Raw genomic sequence first — 24,473 nt, 5'->3', positions numbered from 1 at the left:
AAAGTGACTAAATACCATGTGCATTAAAAAAAAAAAAAAAAAAATACTAATTTCCAGTATCCCTGACTCATCCTTCTGGCTTACAGCCAAATGAGTATACAAAATTCATTCACTTAATATCTACTCAAATCAAATAATTAATTTTTAGGTTTAGCTTCTGTTTGTCCTCATCAGATATACTGGAAATCATCACTGTGCTGACTGGGAGAGAGAGTCTGTTTGGGAAGGCAGCCGTCATTGATAATGTCCTCCAGGTTGAGGTAGTTTTGACAAGAACAGTCAAGTACTGACCAGGAGCTGCTCCTGGTCTGCAGACCTATTAATGATTCCTGCACAGTGCTGGCCTAGAGTTTATTAACTGATTATTAAAATTAATTGTCAATATTTTTAAATAGGGAGATTTTACAGAAAGCTGGATTTCTAGTTTCTCTTGAAATATTTGCTCCTCTGTCCATAGGATTCTCCAGGCAAGAATACTGGAGTGGGTTGCCATGCCCTTCTCCAGGGGATCTTCCAGACCCGGGGATCGAACCTGCGCCTCTTACATCTCCTGCATTGGCATGTGGGTTCTTTACCACTAGCGCCACCTGGGAAGCTCTCAATAATCAATTAGAGTTGGGCAATGCTGCCCCCATGACTGAGTATGAAATGTGCAAGGCCCCACAGTCTCAACTACTCCCCAGGGTCTCCTGTACATTCCTGATTTACTCATTTACCCGAGGAGTGAGGAGCATGCAGGGCCAAAGGGACTTGTTCAATCAGAGTCCTTGTTTCCCTTCAAGATCACCTGGTGGGTATCAGGACTCTCAGACTCTGTAACCAAGCAGACCCTGCCTGCTTTCAGGGTGTGCCTGGGTCTCTTCTCAGGACTGTCCCCCGGAAGTATGACAGCACTGCAGATGTGTGGGTCTTAAAGCATGGCCGAGGCAATGGGGTCTGTGCGTGGTAGAGCTTAGACACGCGCGCTGGAGTGTCCACAGGCACAGTGCATCCCTGCGGTGCCTGGCAGGTGGGGGCCCTTCCCATGTTAGGGACTGGCCCATCCACAGGCATTGATTTTATGTACTCCTGCTTTATGCTCAGCAGGGCAGACAACTTATTTAAATGCTTATAGACAAAGAATCAGGAACTGCATCTAGAACTGACAAAAAGTATAGCAGCCAGGAGCAGGAAATTCACCAGTACCCTAAATACTGACTGAACTTTTCACCCAGTTGTCAAGACGACTTTTCCCTTTCTCAGCATTGGGCCAAGAATCATACGCTCCCTTGAAAGTGAAAGTCACTCAGTCGTGTCCAACTCTTTGTGACCCCATGGCCTATACAGTCCATGGAATTCTCTAGGTCAGGATTCTGGAGTGGATAGTCTTTCCCTTCTCCAGGTGATCTTCCCAACCCAGGGAGTGAACCCAGGTCTCCCACATTGCAGGTGGATTCTTTACCAGCTGAGCCACAAGGGAAGCTTTCCCTTAGGTGTTAGGGAAAAGATGCTGATAGCTTTAAGATGGACTCTTGAGTCATAAAACTTTCTTGTACATCATCACCTCTAGATTTACACTTTATGAAACTCCTCAGAGACACTCTTCTTTCAGATGAATAGTATGTATTCAAAATAATGTGTCACTACGTTGAGCATCTCAAAGCTGAGACATATAAATATTTATACTTTCAGTGTAACAATTAAAGCCACACTTCTACTATCCTTGGGGAAAAAGCAGCTAAATATTGGAGCTAGTGGCATGGATAAGACAAATCTCAAAAGTAGTTTAAGGTGCAAGATCTGTGCTAAAATTGTCTGATAAAATTGGATACATCATTGGATGTTTTCATCCTTTACTTCACAATTTCTCACTTTTGAGTGTCTAGTTTGCCATTGTCTAATTGAAAATTTTGCCTTTCTATCTTTAGTGTGTTATGTATGTAACATACATAATGTATATGTTAACATTTGAAGCAGGTTTCTCTGTTATTTTCATTTTTCCCAATGTAACTAACTGGTCTATATTTCTCATAATCAACTTTTTTTTTCCCCCTCTTGAGCATCAGCTAGGAAACCACTGCCTAGGGTCTTCTGAGGTGAAGCAGGACATTTGAACAAGCCGAAGCAAGCATAAGGCTAAAGGGTATAATCTCTATGACCTTCCTTCTTTCAGCTCTTTTTCCATTACAGTGCTCCTTTCTGCAAGAAGTGGGTGACACTGCCTGTCTTCTTGTTCATCTTCTGTCTCTTCATTGTTTAATTGCTCATTTTGCCTTGGGTTTGAACCATCTCATCATAAGTCAGGCTTGTACCCCACTGCCTTGGCTTAGGAAAGCATAATAATTTTAACCATGATAAGAACCCTAGAAATGATATCTCCATTCCCATATCCATTTGCAGCTATCTCTTCTCACTGTTGAAGAAATGGCAGCTATGAAGAAAGACTGTCTTCCTGTGCATATTTTTTAAATCTGTCCCATCCTATTTTGAGGCATTGACTTTACCATCGAAGTATCCTTTGCTGAACTTAATCGTCTTTAATACTCATAAAACTTTCAAGGAAGAGTGGGTTGAACTAACTTGGAAACTCTTCTGGTGTGAATGAGCAGTCTGCAGTAGAACGTTTTCAAAAATTAAATGCACTTGAAATGCACTTGAACAACTAAATGAGTAAAGTTGGTAAGAACTGCCTCAAAGAGCATCTTCATGGAAGTCACACAATCCACAAATTGCAAGAATACATTTTTGCAGTATTTGGCATACACTCCAATAGCTTGGGTTGATTAGAACAAAATTTAATTTGCAATGATCAGCTGGTGGCAAGAAGAGCATGAAATTATGTTGGTGCACTGGTTTTTGCACTTTCCAGTATATTTCCTTGTAAATCAAGCATCTTCCTAATTTGTCTTTGGGTTACAGAACATATAACACAGCAAATGTTTTATTAAAAATCATTCTGGAGGGTGAGAGACAGTTAAATGTTAACCAAGCAAACACTGTCTTCCCTCCTGGCACCTTGCCCAAGGTTAAGGTATAATTCAAGGTGCTTTATTTCACCGGGTCAAGTGGTCTGCCATGAATTTCTGAAGACAAATGGCATCTCTTAGCAAAATCTCCGTATGATATAAGATCTACAGCAGTCTCTATGGGTAAGGGCTAACAGTACTTCTGATTTAGCCTTTTAAGTGATGGCTCTTGTTCTAAATCTAGTTTCTAGAAGACTCAAAAAGGATTTTTAATTTGACTAGCAAACCTTATCTTTTTGAGTGGTTCAGAGCCTGTAATTAGCTGGTGGCCTTTTAAAAAATTCAAACGTGTTATGATAATAGCACATGTGGAAGAGTCCTTATGTTAGGGAGTGACATTTGCTAAAGGTTGGTCTAATGTCTTTGAATTCACTGGACATGGGGTTGGTTGTAGAGTGTGGAAGGGAACTGGAAATGGTATAAAGAAAGAAGCCCTGGCTGGAAAGATGGGTCTCTGCATGATCACTGACTCACTGCAGACCACAGGGTGATCTACTGAACCCCTGGGCCTTGATTTGTCATCTGTTACATGAGGGATTTCACGTTGCTCTTTCTAAGTTCCCTCCTAATTCTAGCATTGATCATTCTGTATGAGGAGCAGTAGGTAGCCAAGCAAAGAGGCCGGCAGACTCACGGGGCAGGTGACGACAGAACATCTTTGGCACTGTCACTCCTATAGTTCACAGAGCAAGGCACTTGTGGTTTGGAACTATATTCCCAATGTTACTGAGTGCTCAGTTGATAAAAAAAAGTATAATGCTTGTAATGAACATAATTCTTACAAATATAAATCTTTTTTGGGGGAGTTGAGACACGGTAAAGAGAGAGAAACTGAATCATCATAATATGACTAAGAGGGCTGACTTTTAAAAGTATGTCTTTGTGGATTCTTTTATGAAGCTGAGAAAACGGTTGCAAAGGGAATAATTACTTCTAATTTCTCTGTTTCATAACTTTGGAGTTATATGAAGTGTGTTTTCTCAGAGTGACATATAGCTGTATTTTTCTAAATCAGGGTAATCATTTTATTGTTAGCTTTTATCAGGCTCTATAAAGGAAGCTAGTTTTCCATCCTAGTTGCCTTATCATGGTATCAAAACACCGAGGTTTTTGGCTTGTAAACACAATGAAGAACATTTTCAAAAGCTATATTTTTCACTACTATAATATTCTTCATATAACTAGCACCTACTAAAAAGCAAAGGGCATACACATCTTAAATTAGCCCCAGGCTTTGCTAGGAATTTTTTAATGACTCCATGAAAAATGTCAGCCGCAAAGACTGCTTAGAAATGTATTATACTAGTGAGGTGAAAATCTGCACTTTCAACTTCATTGTTACATTTGGAATATCTAGGTTGGTCTTTTCCCCTCATAATATGGAAACTGATTTAAAATGTTGTCTCCAGTGTCCTGACCACGACTCACAAAGCATTATATCACCTAACACCCTACTCTTGCTGCTCGTTCGAGCTACCTACCTCCACATAGCACCTTTCTTCTCACAGTGAGGTTGACCTGCCCATTCCGGGCTGCATGGTGCATGAGGTCAATGACATAGCGGTGGGTCTTTCCAGCCACTGGAATTCCATCCACATAGACGAGCTCATCTCCTGGGTGTAGGCGGCCATCTCTGTCAGCTGAGCCCATGGCGATGACGGCTCCGATCAAAATCTACAGAAGCAGTGAGAAAAAAGAACATTTATGTTTCAAACTTTCTTTTTCCTTCCTATGTATGCATGTAGTAATTTAGTGGAAGATTTTATACTCTCTACCTGCTGAGTATGTACTTGAAAAATGAAAATGAGAGGATGATCTGAAAGGATGCTCTTTTAACTCTTCCAGGTTGCTAACTTCTCTTAGAAAAACAGATGTTTTGAACTTGCTCTTCATGGCCATAAAGTTTGGGGGACACTTGCTAGCTGGCTCGTAAGTCACCACCCTTAACTCCAAATGTCTGATGCTGCTGGCACTGCACACGGGCTCTAAAATGAAACAAGTTGGGGATGAAATCCTAGCTCCAGTTCTTTATTTGTGTGGCCATGGGCAAGGCCTTTGCACCTCTGCAAGCCTCAGTTGCTTCACTGCAAAATGGGGAAATAAAATAATAGGACCTACTTTACGGAACTGTTGGGAGATGTGAAATAAACAGCACATGGGAAGCATTTAACTTTGCTCAGGGCGCATAGTGAGCTCTTGAAAAGTGTCAGGGCAAACTGACTGCTGTATATTATTAAATTCAGATAAAAGGTTCAAAATGCTTTTCATCTTTTAATTTTTATCTTGCTTTGAAAAGCTGGAGGTAAGGAGAAAACAAAACAAAACAAAGCAGAATTTGTGGCTGACTTTCCCTGGACAGTTCATTTCAGTTAAGTTCAGTTGCTCAGTCAAGTCTGACTCTTTATAACCCCATGAACTGCAGCATGCCAGGTTTCCCTGTCCATCACCAGCTCCTAGAGGTTACTCAAACTCACTTCTATCGAGTCGGTGATGCCATCCAACCATCTCATCCTCTGTCGTCCCCTTGTCCTCTCACCTACAATCTCTCCGAGCATCATGGTCTTCTCAAATGAATCAGTTCTTTGCATCAGTTGACCAAAGTACTGGAGTTTCAGCTTCAACATCAGTCCTTCCAATGAATATTAAGGACTGATTTCCTTTAGGATTGACTGGTTGGATCTCCTTGCAGTCCAAGGGACTCTCAAGAGTCCTCTCCAAAACCACAGTTTAAAAGCATCAATTCTTTGGCACTCTGCTTTCTTTAGAGTGCAACTCTCACATTCATACATGACTACTGGAAAAAACCATAGCTTTGACTAGATGTACCTTTGTTGGCAAAGTAATGTTTCTGCTTTTTAATATGCTGTCTAGGTTGGTCATAGATTTTCTTCCAAGGAGGAAGCACATTTTAATTTCATGGCTGCAGTCACCGTCTGCAGTGATTTTGCAGACCCCCCCGCCCCCCCCCCAATGATGTCTCTCAGTTGAACAGTTTATCTACTTTAAAAACTCAGGTAAATCTCCTCCAGGAACTTCCCTGGTGATTTGGTGGCTAAGACTCTGAGCTCCCAGTGCAGGGGGCCTGCATTCGTACCTGGTCAGGGAACTAGATCCCACATGCTGCAACTAAGCGTTCATATGCTGCAAAGCAGACTGAAGATCCTGCATACTGAAATGCAACCAAATAAATAAAATAAAATAAAATAAAAAAAAATCTCCTCCAGAGTTTTGCTCTGTTTCTTTGAACATTTTCTAGGAGCATATCCCTACACAAAGGATGTCCCCAGTTCTGCCTGCCGCCTGCAATGCTCTGCTGTTTAAATGACAACTATACCAGGAAGTCTGGAGTACACATTTGGGAAACGTGCATACTGTCATAAATCCCTGAAATGGGGACTGCAATGAAAGGCACAACAAGGTAAGTTTTCTTACTTCCCATTAGAAACACTCCAATTAGTGTCCATTAGCAAGGTTTTTTTTTTGTTTTTTTTTTTTTGTCACAGAGGAAAGACAACAGCACTAAGTATTTCAGTTTTGCTCTTAAACCTACAATTCTTCCAACTCAAGGACAATAGAGTTCAAAGGAGTAGACTTTCTTTTGTCAAGCGGCTTAGGCTCACAGCATCTGAAAGCAGTGGCTATCATTAGTCTGATACTATTACAGAGGCTATATTCTAGGTTGTATTTTAAGTCTTTATAAAACGAGCCTTTGTTCACAGATTGATTTCTTTCAGGCACTAATTTCTCTCAAATCTCAGCTCTGTGGATTCCAGTTAATTTGCAGCTGGTCCATCATGCCCAGCAGGCTCACATGTCTTCAGGTTCGTCTTCCTACTTGGTCACACTGCTCAGTGCGGTCTGTCGGCATAGCCAGCAGATCGGAATGTCCAGGCCTTCTCAGTTAATATGCGAAATTATGGGCTGGAGAGTTTTCTTTTTCTCCTGAGGACTTCATATTCTTGGTTCACTGAATAGGAATGAAAATCCACCCTCCCCTCACCATGGCTATTTTTCCCTATTCCTGGGGGATGGGAATAGGAAAGTGGGCAGTAGGTTTGCTCCCATGTTCAACATCGGTGCTCTGATGACTGATTCATTATAACTGTCATGGGAATCCCATTTCCGGCCTTGGATTGACTGGGCTATGCCCATTTGCTGTAGGTCAGCAGTCAGGCAGGCTTCTGATATTTTCCATTTTCCCTTATCATTATGCCAGCCTGAATTTACAAGATTCTTTCAAAGATAGTCCAATCTATTCTTCAAAAGATTCAACCCACTATGGAGCACTTCAAAGATTTAGTAAGCACTTTGTGCAAAAACCAGTTAAAATGAATGTTTATATTTTTCCACAGCCCTGTGAAGAGCTGCATTTGGCTGGGTTATCCCAAAGAAAATGCTTCAACCTTTAACTTTCCTGTGTGCCTCAGTGGGAGAGCTTACAGCTAGGCATAGAGAAAAAATGGCTAGTGAAATTCTTAGCTTAATTATCACCATTCAGTTGTAATTTTGATTCTAACTCATGAAAAGGAGTAAAAAAATAGGTTACAACTAAGAGCTAACATTGCAATTGGGCCCTCTACAAAAATAGCAAAAACAAAATTTCACATCGGAAAATTCTCACACCTCTCTCGCTGTGGGAAAACAGCAAAGAAATACTCTTGAAGTTATCTTCTGTATGACTAGTTTAATAGCATCCATTAAACAGAGAATTCCAGTAAAACATCTGTTTTTTCTATTTGCTTGCTATGATATGAAGTACTCTCCTCACTAAGTAATTCATTTATCTAGCCGATATTCATGGAGTCCAGGGATGCTCCTAGGTGCTAGGAAACCTTCAGTGAACAATAAACAAAAATCCCCATCCTAAAGAGTCATTCCAGTAGTCATACAGTAAAGAAACATAAAAAAACATGCTGTGTGTTAGTAGGCATGTACTGTGGAAAAAAATACACCAAGGTAGGATGTTGGGTGGGTGTCAACTTTGTGGTTGAGGTGGGGTTAGGGCAGATTAGAGCAGGACTCATTGAGAAGCTGACATTTGAGCAAAGCCTGAAGTTCACTGGACACACTTTTTTTTAAACTTGAAGGTTTAATCTTCAATCTTCAGTTTTTTCTACCAAATCTTACAAATTCGCCTATAATGTAGTCATCATAATACTTCAACATAGCTTATTATATATATTGCATAATTATTATATGTATATATATATTATTGTATAATTAGATTGTATAATCCATCCTCACTTGTTTCAAAAAAAAAGTTGCTATGGTTAAGAAACAAGCTTGAGTTGAGCTGAGCATGGGGACTGGAGTGGCATTAGGGCTGCTTGCCCATGAGTCACATACATGAGCCTCACTGGCACCTTCCTTCAGGAGCTGCTGCCTTTGCTGGGAATAGGCTGACCACCTACACCGTCTCTGCTTCTGGCTCTCACTGCTGGTGTCCTTTAGCCTTGGGCCAATGTGCACCTTCATGCCCTGTGTTTCTCTGCTGACACAGAGCCAGCTCTGTGCATCTATTCAGGAAAGAAAATAACCCACTTTTTTCCCCTTTAATTCAAAATATGCTTTGTACACTTGACACATTTGAGTGGTTTATTTCCTATCTGCCAATGGAACTTCAGGGACTAGATAATCTATGATTCTTTCTTGTACTGTAACTCATATTGACTTCCATAAATATATATATATATATATGTATATATATATATATATATATTCTTATGTTCATCTAAGTTCTTGAAAACATACCTCAGAATATCTGATCCTTTAAATCAGTAGTTCTCAAACTTTACAGTGCACATGAATCACACCGTGAGCTTGTTAGAATACTGCACTTACCCTGAGAGCCTGATTCTACAGGCCTGGAGTGGAACCTGAGATTCCACATGAATACCAAGCTCCCAGGAGGTGCTGGGTGCCTCTGGTCTCTAAATCTGACACACTCTGAGCAGCAAGGTTCTGAGTGTTCTCATCTGGTCTGGTGGCCACAGAGTGATACACCGGTCATATTCTATGTTCACTGAAGGACCTTCCCTCGGGTGCCTGGCTTGAGTCTCCTGCCCCATCGCACTCGTCACTTTTCAGGTCTGCTGAGTGCAAGGTCAGGGCTCCCTAACCCATCAGTCTATATTTTCCTTCTGGCCTTGGTGACCCCTGGCTGCACTGCTTAGTGAGCCTTCCCAGCAAATACTCCACTCCTCACCTCCCTCTGACCTCACTGGATCCTTCAACCTCTGAGGACACTTCAGCCCCACTCATCAGCTTTCTCATTGGTCTTGAGAGAGTTCTTTATCCTGCCTCTGTTGCTTTGGCCCTGAAGGAACAACTCCGTGGAAAAACAGATCTTCCCCAACCTTCCCCCCACCACCCCCATTCTCCAAACAACTGATCTGGCCTTATCTTTTCAACTGTCTTCTCTAAAAAAGAAAGAAAAGCAAAACCTCTACAGCTCTACTTTATTCTTATAGGCTGTAAGGGCACAGAACAAAATGAAGCATTTGATATGAAATAATAGCAATTCACATTCAAGTGGCTGATATCCCTGTAAGCCAGGGAGAAAACTAACACACACACACAAAGAGAACAAAAACTAAGAAACAAAGAAAACCCAAACCACCTTTGCAGTCCTTTGAATCAGGCTTTAATTCTTTCCCAATACTACTTAATGTCAGTCTAAACCCAGCAAGTCTGATCTGCAGTAATTATAGCCCAGGGCAACTTGACAAGGTGGCAAGCAGATTTCAGGCTCTTGCTTTCTGAAATTCTTTCACGAGTTTGCACTGGACCCTCATGCCAAGGCCTACGTCTATCATCAGCTCTCTCTTCCCATGCATAGTTTTTCTCCACACAGGCCTTTCTCCACTGCAGTGTTTTCCAAGCCTTTTCATCTTGATGCCTTCCCATCTCTTTTCAGATCACAGCTGGAAATCTCATTTTCATTCCTTTGTGGCAATTTTTTATTTCTTTCTATTTCTATTGTTATTTAACTGTGAAAAGTATTTCCTCTTGCAGGAAAAATGCCCATACACTTCGTTTGAGCTGGGATCCTGCTGTTCATTATTTGCCGAAAGCTGTGCTGTCATGTTTAACGTGCACCATGAGATGTCAATACCATTTCATCTACATGGAGGCAGAAACCCGTTTGATATAATTTATGAGACCTCCTGTGGTTCGGGACCAAGTCACCTCACATGCCTCTCCCTTTGTAGCACAATAGCAACTAAATGAGGCTAGTGCATTTTGTTTGCATGTTATCTCTGGACTTACAGCGGAGGAAAGCAGGAAGGAAAGGCACACGGGAGATCTTTACAGTAGACTCACCTTTCCTGACATGGTCTTTTGGAGGGGCAGTATTCTGGCCTTCAAGACAGTACATTCTGGCTTTGAATGCAACAGGGAGATTTAGGCTTCTACTTTATGGTTTAACTGTAAAATTGTAACTTGCAGCCTGATTGTGTTTTAAATTATTCAAATGAAAGAATAAACCAGAGTAAATTCAAATAAATGCAATAAGGATAATCAGTAAAACCTGTAATCTGAGGAGGCTTATCATAAATACTGGATGCCCTCCCACTGGAGGGGAGAAAGGACAGGGAGCAGAAAGTCAATGTTCAGAAGGGTTGGGAACCTGAGATCCTGTCTTCTCACCCAGTAGAAAGCTGTCCTGAGGCTGGATGGTGACCATACTGCATTCACACACCTGAGCTTCATTCTGAGCAATATGAGTTTCATTTGGGTAACAATTCCATCGCTTCTGTTGTTAGTGCTTTTGTGTCACGCTAAGTTCAACTAGGCCTTTCCCTTCTCGAACCAGCTGATGCTATGCCTTCCCTGTGACTTAGTCATGCAATCCCTTCTACCTCTGAAGAGGGCGAGATGTGTGAAGGGAAAACGGTGTTGTGAATATGGTGCTAGTTTACCCACAAAGCGACAAGCATGAGCCTATAGGGGTAGGAGTGTCCAGCAAAGTAAGTGTAAGACTTGTGTTTCTCAAAGACTGTATTGAAGTAAGCATTATGAGAAGAACTGGAACTCTGTTATTTCACCTTACATTTATTTTGCAGTTTAATCTTATACTTGCGTTTATATATAGGAAAAGGACTTGATTGTATTTCAGGGCCTAAAGACCATTTATGAACTTTTTATGAACCTGACTCAGTCTTGTGTGTGTGTATTAGTCCCTCGCTCATGTCTGACTCTTTGCAACTCCACGAACTGTAGCCCCCCAGGCTCCTCTGTCCATGGAATTCTCCAGGCAAGAATACTAGAGTGGGTAGGCATTCTCTTCTCCAAGGAATCTTCCCAATCCAGGGGTTGAACCCAGATCTCCTTCATTGCAGGCAGATTCTTTACCATCTGAGTCACTAGGGAAGCCCGACTTAGTCATGCTAGGTACGATTTAAGGTACATCCTTTGTCATGAAACACAATGAGTGTTTTATGGCTATTATTTTAATACATGGTCAGAAGTCTAGCTTTGCTGTTTTTTTTTTTCTGTATATTAATGAACTCTGTTATTTTATATTTTCACTCAAATGTATTTATACAGAATTTCTTCAGAGCCCTTTCCAAATTCCCAATATTATGCCAACTGAAGCTGAGTTCGTGAACATCCTCTAACTGTAATCACCTAATTCAAATCTGGTGACACTCTGCAAGTGTTGAACTTGATTCTACTAATGTTGATCCCCAGGTTTTCTCTCCCCTGTAGCTCTGATTGAAAACATACACAGTTCTGTGGTTCTGAGTCATCTCCTCACATACATCTTCTGTCATATTGCATGTTTATCTGTGAGCTGCTGCCCAAAGAGACTGGGTATCCAGTACAATTAAATAACTGAAATATTCAAGAGGAATCCGATCCCTTCTAAGAAAGAGTAATGTCTCTCTCTTAATGAAATGTGCATTGATGTATGATGATTTACTGGCATGGAAACACTGGCAAGTTTTGGAAACTTAAATAGCAAGAAACACAAACTTCATAAATTTTTATGTGAGTCCTAAAAGACTTCCTTTATCATATCACACTGAATGATATTTCACCTCAGCCATACATATACAATATAACTCAAAGTGTAGAAATAAAGATAACTCAACTCACAGGCTGTCCAGGCTCATCTCCCCCGAGGATTCTAAAGCCAAATCCAGACTCCATCCTGCGAAGGTGAACATCCAGCTCCTTATAATCTGGACCTGGCATAAAGGAGATCCCATTGAGTAATGAATCCTGACTCTTCCCTACCCCCTGGGGAACTGGACACACCAATGATAAGTTAATTTTGTGGATGTGATTGATGAGAGTGCTGTTAAGAGTCAGTGACGAGCACAGAAATAAAAAAAATATATATATATATACGGTGACAAAAAAGTACACATTCCAAAATTAGGCAGTCTCTGGATTAACAGTGACCAGCCAAGGACATTACTAGCGTATTGCCATAGGCAGAAAGAGCACACACATTTTCTGAGTCAGAAAAACAAAAATTAATGCCTCTGTAATTATTTATTTTCCTGAAATCATTGAGATTGCCCTCGAAGATTGACTGCCACTTTAGGGATGTTACTCTGACTAAGATGGTTGTTTTAGAAGTATGAGGGAACAGATGGTGATGCCCTGGAACTACCTGGTGAAGGATAGTCTAGTAATTTACTAATAGCTGTTTATGATTTGATGTGTCCCACTTAGAGTGTGTGTGTGTGTGTGCGCACGTGCATGCTGAGGGGTATAAACTTACACCTAATAGAAGCTGTCTCTTTTAAAATCATTAAAGTTAGAAAACATAACATTGAAACTGTTCTCTATTGAGGTCTGAGTGTAGTTTTAATTTCCTGAAAAGCTCCTTCAGGTTTCTCATAACTTATTACTAGAAATTTACCTGAGTCTAAGTGAACTCTTATCCCTCAAACATTTTAAAAGGTGGAAGCCACTAGTAGATTGACTGCTGACTTCATAAACACATTCAAAATAAAGTTGACGAGGGATACTTTCCTGTAGTTAACTGAAAGAACGGAAATGTACTGAAAAATAGGATGAGAAATTCCTCTGAATGTCATTTTCAATTCTAGAAAAAACAAGCTAAAACCATAAGAAACCTTTTGACTTTTAAAGGAGCATGTGATTTAAATAGGATTTAAGCTTCTCCCTTGCCCCTGGCCCTTTGAATCTTCTTCAAGGGCAAATGTCTCAATCACGACTGGGTTGTGCATACTTTCAAAACCACTGTTAGGATATTAATCAATAATCAGCAACTTTGGGGAATACTTATTAATACCATCCTCTGCTTAAGAAGTATTTGTGATCTCTGGGCCTTAATGGTTTAAAGGAGGTATTAAAACTGACAGAAGCAATTATTCAGCTAAATGTTAAATTCTTATTATTTAATCAGGATGGTTCTGGAAATTGGGATTGACTTCAGATGAGACTCCTCAAGGGACAGGAAGCTATGTCTTAGTCATTTGGACACATGGTCATAGTCATAGGTGGTAATGGCCTGGCTATCTTTTCTAGAGTCTATAGGAAGGGAAGCTGCTAAAGTGAGACGGTAAGCAGAGTACAGTGATATGGGGCTTGCCTTCGTGCCCGCCCACCTGGCTCTGATTTCCCAGTGATATGTGGAAGGCAAGTCACTTCTGAAATTTAGGCACAAGCGTGTGTCTAGTGCTCTCAAGGGGAAAGAAAAAAGCTGAATCAGGCACCTATGTACATATGTATATATCACCCAAGACTATGACTTTCACGTCCTTTTATGACCAGATGCATGTATAACCAAAGGCTTTCCCAGTCAACGATGAATATAAAACTCAAAGAGTAATAACCAACTGCGTTTCCACATCCATTAGTCATCCTTTATGAATTGTATAATCATTCATATTTGAAAGATAAGACAACTTAGCAGAATTAAGTTCCTATTAAACAGTTAATTAGACTCATTTGGTAAAAGGAAAATGAAACTTTTGCCCTATACTCTACAAGTCTCAATTGACTTTTGAGCTCAGTTTATCCCGAGGTCTAGAACATCATATATGAAATCACATATTGGGGAGTGTGCTAAAACTTCAGGGCTCTGGAGCAGGTGGAGCAACCCTATGAAACCATAGCAGGTATCATTACTCCTCCCAAGGGAGGCGGAAAGGCAAAGGGAGATGACAGACAATGCCCAATCACTATTCAACCTCCAAAATTTGGTTATGGTATGACTGCTCACATCAATCTCTTCTCCAGGTTACTTTAGGCTTAGTGGGCTCTAGACCATATATAAACAAAAATTACAAAGAGAGCATGATATACTTTTGTCATTTAAAACAACAGAGTTAGCATGTTAAACCAGAACCCGCCATCTAATTGTAGATATTCTCATTTTTGCATTGCTGCTGAGTATGATGAGAAATTGTTTCTCCAGTGGCTTCAGCACCAATCCATATCGCATGAGGAGCTCTAAAAGGAGTTTACTGTGTGATCCGTTTTATTTGCTAAGTGAAACTTTCCCCCAAGGAAATGCTGAAATTGTAACAGTCCCAGTAATGGAATTTTGAGATATGCCAATGTACAAGGGAGTTGTCTTGTGTCAGAGAATCCTGTGATTCCTGGGAGATTTGGAAAGTTTTTCCTTAATGAATGATTCAGGATTCTTTTTTAATTAGGAGAAAAATACAGATGTTTGCTAGTTCGTTTTATTTAACTCTGAAGATGTAAGCAGAGCACATATTTTCTTTCCCCTGTTCTTTGTGTGCATTTTGGCGACATTCCGGTCTCTTGACTATTGCTCTGACTGCTCTGATTTCAAACCTGGGGCAAAACACGCCAACCATGTCATCTTCACCTTCCATTCTTCCAGGCCGAGATGGCTAGTTTCATGGTACATGTACGCATAGAGAGAGGCAAAGAGAGACCCATTAGAGAAGTCTGCCACAGATGTGATTTAGTTTTTATTTTTTGGTTAATTTTGGAACACAGACTCAGAGGCTGCAGGGCATAGAAACCTAAGAGAAATAGTCAACTGGATAAAAAAGTTTAAATGATAGATTGTGCCTAAGGCAGTAGTATTTTGCGTGTGTTTAAGGAAAATAAGAGGTTTCAGAAAGACACTTTTTCTTTGGTTTCTCCTTCCTTCCCCCTACCCATTTGAGTCTGGCTTTAGAAAGTAACTAAAATTACATGCACAAAGCTTGAAACATTACTTTTCCTCCCCACTTTGTTAGCTCTCTTGAAAGATTATGATGTTTCTGATACTTTTCTTCAGTTGCTGTTCTGGTGTGATGACATGTTTACAATGACTGTAACATGCTTTATCTCTTCCCCTGTCAGTGTAAAGGCTTAAAGCAAAGAAATTCAAGGGCCAGTCCTCATCCCACTGTTTCACAATCCTCACTTCTCTCTCTAGTTGGTTTACAAACCATGCACCTAGCAGGTTGTTAGATGAGGGGGTTGGGTGAACACTCAGTGGGACGTGAGTCACTCGATGTCACTCAGTCATGCCCCCACCAACATTCTTTTTTTCTTTCTTTTCTGCCTTATTTTTCTGTATTTGCACTCTTTTTCTTCCCTTATTTTTCCTCCTCTTCTTTCTGTTTGTGAAACCATGAGAGGTGTTCTCAGGCATGGCTTGGTGCAACTCAAGATGAGGCAGTGGTTGTGAAGAAATGGACTAAAAGAGTCAGAAAACTCTTCGGATACTGGTGTTCAATGGCTAGCCATGGCCAGTGTTGCTGGTTCTTTAGAGGTGGGTCTTGGGATCCTCAGGCATTATGAAATAAAACACCTGAAGATCCTTGTCCCAGGTGGGACTTTGCATGACCTCTGGGACAAGCTATGGTGATAGAATTTACAAGTACTGATTAATCCTGGGGTCTCACTAATATTGAAAAAACTACATCCAGGTAGCAGGGCAACCCCTGTCATAATGAAGAAAAGCAGCATTCCAAAAGCTGATTCTTATTTTGCATTAAGACTCCAGGAAGACTTCACATGCTATATCTACCCTTGGTCTAGCTTCTGAAAGACATGGCTTCATGCACAGTTTCAGGGAAAAGGATGGGCAACTGAACACAACTGATTAATTTTGTGAATGTATTCAAGCTTCAAAAATGCAAAGAATGGCATTTTTATGGATTAATTTGGCACATGGGACGCTGCTGTAAACATGTCAATTAAATTCTGGTGCTTGAATCCCCTTTCATGTTTTAATTAAACATAAGCACCACGGGCTTATTACCACAGTCTGGCACAGAGAATGAATTCATTCCATTTTTTTTCTACTGGAAAAAATGTTATTCTTTTTTTTTTTTTTTGCTTTTCCTCATAAAGAAATCTAGGAAAGACAGTACTAGGAAGAAATCAAAGGTGGTTTCCAAAGAACTCCAGATACAGAACAAGTTAAACAGGAATTAAATAACTTTTATTGCTCATATCTAACATTACCAGATCAATAACTAATACACATCTGCCTTAAAAGAATCGCTTCTCTCCACTTTTTTTCTCTTTATAATCTTTGGTGATATGAACATGACCAGACATGGTTTAGCCATAGTAGAAGCCATCTCCCACTCTGCATATGGTTCTCTTCAAATAACCGGAATTTTAAAATTAAGTCAGATTTTTCCCATCCTGAATACTCCCCTGCTCTCCCCATCCTTTTCTCTCTTGGACACAAGCCTTCCCTCTTTCCTCTCTGACTTAGTCCTGCCAGTCTGGTTTCTGTGCTCTTGGCATTACTGAACTGCTCTAAGGTCACTGATGACATCCTAACGCCCAAATCCAATGGCCATTTTTCTTTTCTTTTCTTTTTTTTTTTTCCAATGGCCATTTTTCTTTGTTCATTCTGCTTGATTTCTATGTCTCATTTAATACTGTCGACAAACCCTTTATGATCCTGGATTTCTTTTGTTTCTAAACAAGAAAAAAGATCTCCTTCCAGAAGCAATTTCTAGTCTTGGTTTCTGTGATATTCCATACCTTGGTTTTCTTGTCTTTGGGTGCAGCTGTCCACTCAAAGGTCCTGACTATGGAGTCATTGTTTCTTCTTAACATTCTACCCTGGTGATGGCATAATTATCTTTGTTTGTTTATAATATTCCATTATGAATAGCTTGCACCAGTTGCTAAATAAATGTGTCTTAAATTTAATTGTTTCCAATCTAGTGAACCTGATAAACCACAACACTATTCTACTATTGAGATTTCACTTAGCTTCCTAATTACATTAGGACTTCCTATCATTAATTTTGCCTAGGGCATCCTATTCAATTAAAGTTAGCAAAATAACTTATAATTATAATAAACAGATCCAAGTCAAAATCATGACAAATAGCTTGGTAAAGAACTTTTTATAAATATGAGAAGTAGTATAGAAGATCTATTTATTTTGGATGGAGTCATAACTTTTCAGAATAGTTTCCTAACTTGTGTGGACACTTAACAAAATATTTGGATTGGTTCTTAACCTGAAAATCTGGATTGCATGGTAGTATAATACGCTCAAACTATATCAAAACTTTCCTCTTTCAAGTAATATATATTTTGGAAACATTTTGCCCATATATCAAGGTTATCTAAGTTATTACATAAACGTAGTTCTTCTCTTTCATTCAGAAACTGAGAAATGCAGAAAATGTGCTTATTGTGGCCATAAGCTAAGATTCAGAATCTTAAATTAAATCGTGCCTTCATTTTGCACCTGTAATTACTAGGTCTCATTTTCCCTCTGGTTCTAAGATACTCTTAAAAACTACAAGGATTTTATAGTTGGTATAAAATATATATTATTATATACATATAAATTATGTTAAATTTATAATATATATAATTATGTTTTTAAAAATTTCAGACAAAGCTAAACGAAATACTTTATACATTATCTGAAGACAAAATGCTGAGCAATATCTTCCATATTTTCTACAAATCCAAAAAAATGACATGGGAACTTATAGAATGAAATGATCTCAAGCACATATATTCTCCAAGGGGTGTTAGAACATGCTGAGATGGATAATGAGCTGTCATCATGGAAACACTCTAGAGATGTGTGTTGTGAGCCTACAGACCTGAAATAGTACTATTATTATGAAACATTATTTTCTACAATTGTTTCAGTATTCTGGCTTTCAATCCAGCGGTCTAAACAGCTGTTCAAAGTACTTCTTAAGAGTAAGAAGATCTAAATCTTCCTCTTCTTCCTTTATTTCCATAAAACTAAATATTTCAGCCTAAACAAAATTAATAAACATTTTTTCAGATTAGGTCAAAAATATTTAAGTAATTTAATTATTACTAAAATTACTCTTAAGCTTCAAACTATTCTATTCTAACTTAAAATACTATCAAATGTAGCACTTTATAACTGGCATGGTTTAAAAAAAAATGGTTATCAGTATTTAACTGATGTGAAAATAATTTCATTCTACATTAGCAAAATTTCTAGTAGTTTTAAAGTAAAGTAATTTCTAGTAAGTCTTATGGAAATGTCTAAATTGCAAATCTTTTGAGATACTCTAGCTTATTTCAATTATCTAGTCCAGTGCTTTTCAATACAAACAAAATGCAAGCTACACAGGTTATTTAAGTCTAGTAGCCATATTTTAGAAAGCAAAAAGAAACAGATACAATTTTAATAATATGCTTAACCTAACATATCCAAAATACTATTTAAGTACTAACACAAAAATAATTAGTGAGATATCATACATTTTTTTTTTTCTTTTTTTTGGTACTAAGTTTTTGAAATTCAGTGTGGATCTTACACACTTCTTACAGGACATCCAGACTCAGAGGGGCCACATTTCAAGCACCTAGTAGCTACAAGTGTCTAGAAGCTTCTCAACGGGATAGCATGATTTAGTTAATCTGATAGCTTCCTTTGGTACCTGGTTTTTTAATCTAGTCTTTTACTAAAGCATTTTATGAATGAACTTAATGAATAAATGATTGTTTTCTTTTGACTTTTGTTTGTTTCCTTGGCTGCCATATAGGTCAAATTTGGTGAGACTTGCCCTCTACCTTAAATATATGCTTATGTGGGTGAGTGAAATTAGCATGGTGATTATATACTAAAAAACTGATACTACTCAGAAGAATGATTTGTTACACAAAATGGAAGACATTTCATTCACAGGACTGTGAGTACTGAAGAATACTTGCCAGAAGAATCCATTCGAAAACTGGTCCTTGGTGGCACTTGTTCTGGATGGGAAAATGGGGAATTAAAATTGAAATTCATTTATGGCATTTAAAAATTCATCTTTTTCTCTTTTTTTTGGTTGTAATTAGAACTCACCCCCAGTCTTTTTCTTGTGTTTCATGATTTTTTTCTCTAAAATCCATGGAGTTAATGGACAGATTTACCCTGTTTTACATATTTGAATATGTCAATAAATGTATCTCTTTTACATGCAGGCAAATGCCTGAATTCTTTTAGATCAGAATGGAAAAAAAAGAACCACCATTTCCAAAGATTAAGATTTGATTCTGATGATAAGAATGCTGATTTGAAAGTAAAGTCAATCCAGAACCCAAAATATGCACACAATAAATAAAGATCTTTGAAATCACATTATGATATTGTGTCACCAAATACCAAAATGGAAAGTGAAAAGTTCAATCAATGATAATGCTGATTTATGTACACCAGTCCAAATATTTTGATCCTTATAATTATTTGGATAGTTGAAGTTATAAATAAATAGTTAAATAAAATTGGTTTATTTTAGCAATAGGGATCCTTCATGAGAACTATGATACCACAACATGTTACATATAACATAAAAGTTTATGGACATGAGTGTAAATTACTATATATATTCTATAATGTGCATATGAAATACTATGGAAAAAATGGGTATTTTATCATTAAACTTAAAAAATTAGAAGACCAAGTTCTGATTGCTTTCTTACTGAGCTTTGTTTGCTTCACTATGCAACGCTGAAAATGAAATAGAAGCCTCTTGAGGGCGATGACAAGGCTTCCCCAGGGTACCCCACACAGCTAGTCTCACTGCTGTGGGGAGAATGAAACTCCCTGCTAGGCAATCTGCATTTTCACAGGAAATTAGCTCTCCAGCAAAACTGTTATTGTTTAAAAAACCTCCCTGTTTAGTGTAACTGCTTAGGATTATGAATTGAGAAATATTCTTTCATCATAAAGATGGAGCTATAACAGGGATGGAAGACTGTGCCCTTCTAAACACCTCCATTAGTTGTAACAGTGACACCATAATCTTTATACTGTCGTAATCTCACTAGGACCTACTTGCCATTCAGCAATCACACTCAGTTTGCTGCAGCCCCGATGGGCTCATTTTTAACCATGAAAGTACTTTGGGTTACATTGTCAACTTGTGCTACCACCAAAATGCTCTGACAAACTAACTTCTAATCAAGGACTGATTTTAGAATTTACTTCTTGAATTTCCATCCCCTTTTATCCCCTGTCTGACTCCCAGAGCATTAAGTTTTAATCTAGTGAATTAAATGAATTTATAAGCTATCAGACTGAATCTAATTTCTAAAATACAGGGGAAAAACAACTCTACAACCTAACTTTTATTTCACTATCATTATTACTTAGCTTTTTATTTCTCTATTAAAAGGAACCTGTTAGAAATATAATGCCATAGTTATTTACAAAGTTACTGAAAAATATTATTTTTGAAGTTAGATTTTCAAAATAAAATTTACATATGAAAAACAGCAAGCACACTTAACTGGATTTACTGACTCCTTTACCAACATACTCTAACTGCAAAGTGACGCACAATGTGATATATCAGAAACTCCAGCTGAAAGGCAATTTTTTTTCACAGATTAAACCATAACATAAATTATATTAAAGACAGCAATAATGATTTTCCTGAACAAGGTACAGGAAATTAACCTTCATTGTACAGTTGTGGACTTTTTTTAATGCTCATTTCCCCCATGGAGTGTTTTTTTTCTTTTTAAATTTTATTTCTGACTGTGCTGTATGACATAAGAGATCATAGTTCCCTGACCAGGGACTGAACCTGCATGCCCTGCATTGGAAGCATAGAGTGCTAACCACTGCATTGCCAAGAAAGTCCCAATAGAGGATATTTTAAGTGATGATGTTATTAAATTTTCCTGGTCTTTTTATGATTCTAAAGTTAAACTCACTTGTAAAAATGTCTCAATATTTATATATAATATGATTTTGATTTTTCACTAAAATAAGGTAGTGTTCCAGAGGACATTTGCGGGTGGTACTGGACTACCCACAGGCCACTGGACATCAGCAATGTCCAAGCAAATGTGGTCAGGGCTTGATCTAGCTGTGTTCAGACATGTGGATGTTCTAGAAACCAAGGTAGCTGTTTATGATTACTGAATAGCTGCCTGTTACTATGGAAGCCATCACTCTATCTAAACCTTCCCTAAACTATTGGTGTTTCCAGTTTGACTGTATTGAGTGTTTAGTCACAAGGGCAGAGGAGACTGGAGAGAAGAAGGCTCACGCAGAAGCACTTGCACGGGCTGTGGAGCTCTGGCTCTGAGCTCAGTACATCTTGTGCATCTACCTTGTGGGCCGTGGTTCACACCATTGGTTTCCATTTAGGGTCTCAAGTGACGAGCTGCAGTGAATAATATTTTTACACTACCCCAGCTTTCCAAATGGCTCTGCCACTAGGATGGGAGACACTGCTAACTACAACCCTTGCTCACTATTAACAGGGAAAGAGCAGCAGAAAAAAAGAAGATGGTTTAGAAATACAACCACCCATTTAAGATGTTATGAATTACATGTGCATTACAATCCCAAAAGAACTCCACAATGAATAACAAAAGTGCAGGATAAAAGCCATAGATGTGAAAAACACAATGGTCCATTTCTGATCAGCTATGAATTATAATTTCATTTCAAACTTAGGACTAAAAGCAGTCTTGTAGCCTTCCTTCATTATGCTATTTAACTGGCCTGTGGTTGCTCTTGATTGCTACCTTCAGCGCAAAACTCATTTCTTATTACGGATTAATGCTTCCTTATTTCTCAAAAGAAAAATTGATTGTGTGAGCTTATTTTGAAGAAATTCCAGGGGAATTTCTCTTCTAAGGAGGGCCTACCAGAAGGCACATTGTACTATATGGATCCCTCAGTCTTTTACAATCCTACGTTTGAGTGATGTCTTACTGCAAAGAAGTATGGACATGTTGTACCTCATAAATTGTTTGTTTATAATAACCGAGGTTCAATGTGAAGAGAAAAAAGTTTGAACAACTTCAACCATAATCCACCTTGGGTTCCTACTAAGGGACGGAATCATAAGGGAAGAGTTTCAGGGAACAAGGAGTTTTCTTCTCTGTCTCTCTCTGTTTTCACTGGCTTGCCTACTCCAGCTTCTGAGATTGCAGTGTGGAGTGTGTTCAAGAAATGGCCCCATGAACTGAGGGGAACAAGCTCTAAAATAAGTCTGAATTAGAGAAAAATGAAGCAGCAGGACACGGCCCTCATTCCTAAGTTATCAAGTTCCTTGGCATAATCACAATTTTATTTTGTAAGATTCCAAAGTGAGCCACACTCATTTCTTTGGGAAGCACTTTGTATTCCCTTGCATTAAAAAGAGGAGCCAGTATGGCCATTTTTCTGCAGTTACGTGAGTACAATCTGTCTTAGGAGCAGAAAGACAGACAAAGTTAACTCTTTTTTGGTCCTGTGATTATTGCGATGATGAATCTGATTTATTCTCTGTGATAAGAATGAGAACTTCTCTTCACTTAGATTAGTGAAGCCGCACCACCTACTTTTTCTACTTAGTTTGCCATGCTCTGGACTTGCACATTTGCATAGTTTTCTGAGTATGGAAGGAGTTCTCTGGGTGTTTGACTACCAAGATAAGTCACTACATACATCTTTACCGCAAATTAGGGATAAAAGATGTATGGGCAAAAATTCAGGGAGCCAAATAAATCAGTTTGAAAGAAATTATTTATCTGATTAGACTTTAAAATTTGTATTCACAGCCTGTATATTTAGATATATGCTTTTCTTGGACAGTAATGACGTCTATCTCTTTAACGGACCATGTAGTAAAGGAAAGTCATATAATTTATCATTCAATGAGGACAATCTGCAGTGTTAAAGAGAGCTATTAATTATACCAGGCAACACAGAGCAGGGCTCTCCCAGGCAAATGGCATGCAGAGTCACCCCAGATAGTCTTGGGGTAAGCAGGGCATTACACATTGTCTCCTATCATATTAGAAATATGTGGTTGAAACAATGATGCAAACACATAGAGAACAAATGGCAGGAGGAGGTGGGAGGGCAGAAGGCAGTACGGATCTTTTTTTTTTTTTTTTTTCAATTAGTACGGATCTTTAGAAATAGTCTTTTCCCCTCAAAGTCAGAAATGGCGTACAGAGTCCAACATTTAGAACGTTCGCATACAAACCGAGATAATTCAAGACCTTCATCTTGTGACTGCAAAGAAAATTAAAGTCCTTCTTTCATGAGATTTATGGGAAAAGGACAGAGAAGGGAAAACTTAAAAATAGCATGGCTTATCTCATTACACAACGGTGGGTGTTTTCCTCTGCTTTCAATTTAAAAAAATCCAAATAATGGAAACAGCAAGAAGTCAATTATCAACAGAGACTGTTACACAAAGGAAAGTGAGATTTATCTAAAAGTCTTGGATAGAGATGAGGGTGGGTAGATTTTTGCTGTTTTCTGGGAATTTCCAGTAATAATATAGGGTGTCAGCACTTGAAAAACTAACATGAAAACCCAGAAACCCCACTGGTCAAAACTCCTTTTGGGACTTTTTAGGCATGGTTCTTCTACTATGTTTATAAGCTTATGCAGAATGAAGTTAATCAGGAAAATTTTTCTTTTTGCATAGAGCTTGCCAGTAAGAACTAATGAGATTTTGATAATTAAAAGATGTTTAATGCAAGACATCCTTCTGATTAAATATCAATTCTGAACATGGAATGAAAAATGATGGGGCTAATTGTCTAATTATATTTAAACTATTTCTGTATCAATTGCAACATTTTGCATGTTAAAATACTGATGGTTATTCACTGTTACATAATAAAATGTCATTCAGGAATTGCTTTCCTATGTTTGTGTCCCCAATTTCATTGTAAGCCTCATGTGAGCGGAGATTATGTCTTATGATTTTTCTCTCGTGAAGTGCCCAGCAGAGTTCCAGACACATACCGAGCTTCATACAGTCTTGTTGATTGATGCGGAGCCTGGCGCTGCCACCTCTGGGCACTCTGCCTGATGCTCTGCAATCAGAGGCATTTCCTGGCCTGCTAGATGGAAGAATCTTCTTTCTCTCAAGTCCTGTGTCATCATAAGAAGATCTTATGAGGACACGAGGTGTTTCTAGCCTTTCCTTTCATAAGCATGTACCTGCCATGTTCTGTGTCCTGTGGCTCTAGTATCCTATGGCTGTCTTTATTTATTTAAAATAACAGTATTTTTCCTCCCAGGAATACATCTTTATTAAG

General features: G+C 38.7%; 1 protein-coding gene across 5 annotated transcripts in view; it reads right to left on the bottom strand.

Annotated features, from left to right (window-relative positions):
* The window catches only part of MAGI2 (membrane associated guanylate kinase, WW and PDZ domain containing 2), a 1,418,773-nt gene that overhangs the window by 158,109 nt on the left and 1,236,191 nt on the right, over positions 1 to 24,473 (bottom strand). For 3 of the 5 annotated variants that reach the window (XM_065939769.1, XM_065939770.1, XM_065939772.1), the window contains 2 exons: positions 12,108 to 12,199; positions 4,487 to 4,679 (listed from right to left, as the gene is read on the bottom strand). In XM_065939769.1, the coding sequence (XP_065795841.1) occupies positions 4,487 to 4,679; positions 12,108 to 12,199 (285 nt within the window). Of the gene's footprint in view, positions 1 to 4,486; positions 4,680 to 12,107; positions 12,200 to 19,139; positions 19,182 to 24,473 lie in introns of all 5 variants that reach the window. The other 2 variants (XM_065939768.1, XM_065939771.1) reach the window with 1 other exon arrangement.

The sequence above is a fragment of the Muntiacus reevesi genome, chromosome 6 (genome assembly GCF_963930625.1).
Source record: "Muntiacus reevesi chromosome 6, mMunRee1.1, whole genome shotgun sequence".
Taxonomy (NCBI): Eukaryota; Metazoa; Chordata; class Mammalia; order Artiodactyla; family Cervidae; genus Muntiacus; species Muntiacus reevesi.
The sequence above is the reverse complement of the archived record's forward strand: the minus strand, read 5'-3'. Positions and strand labels throughout refer to the sequence as shown.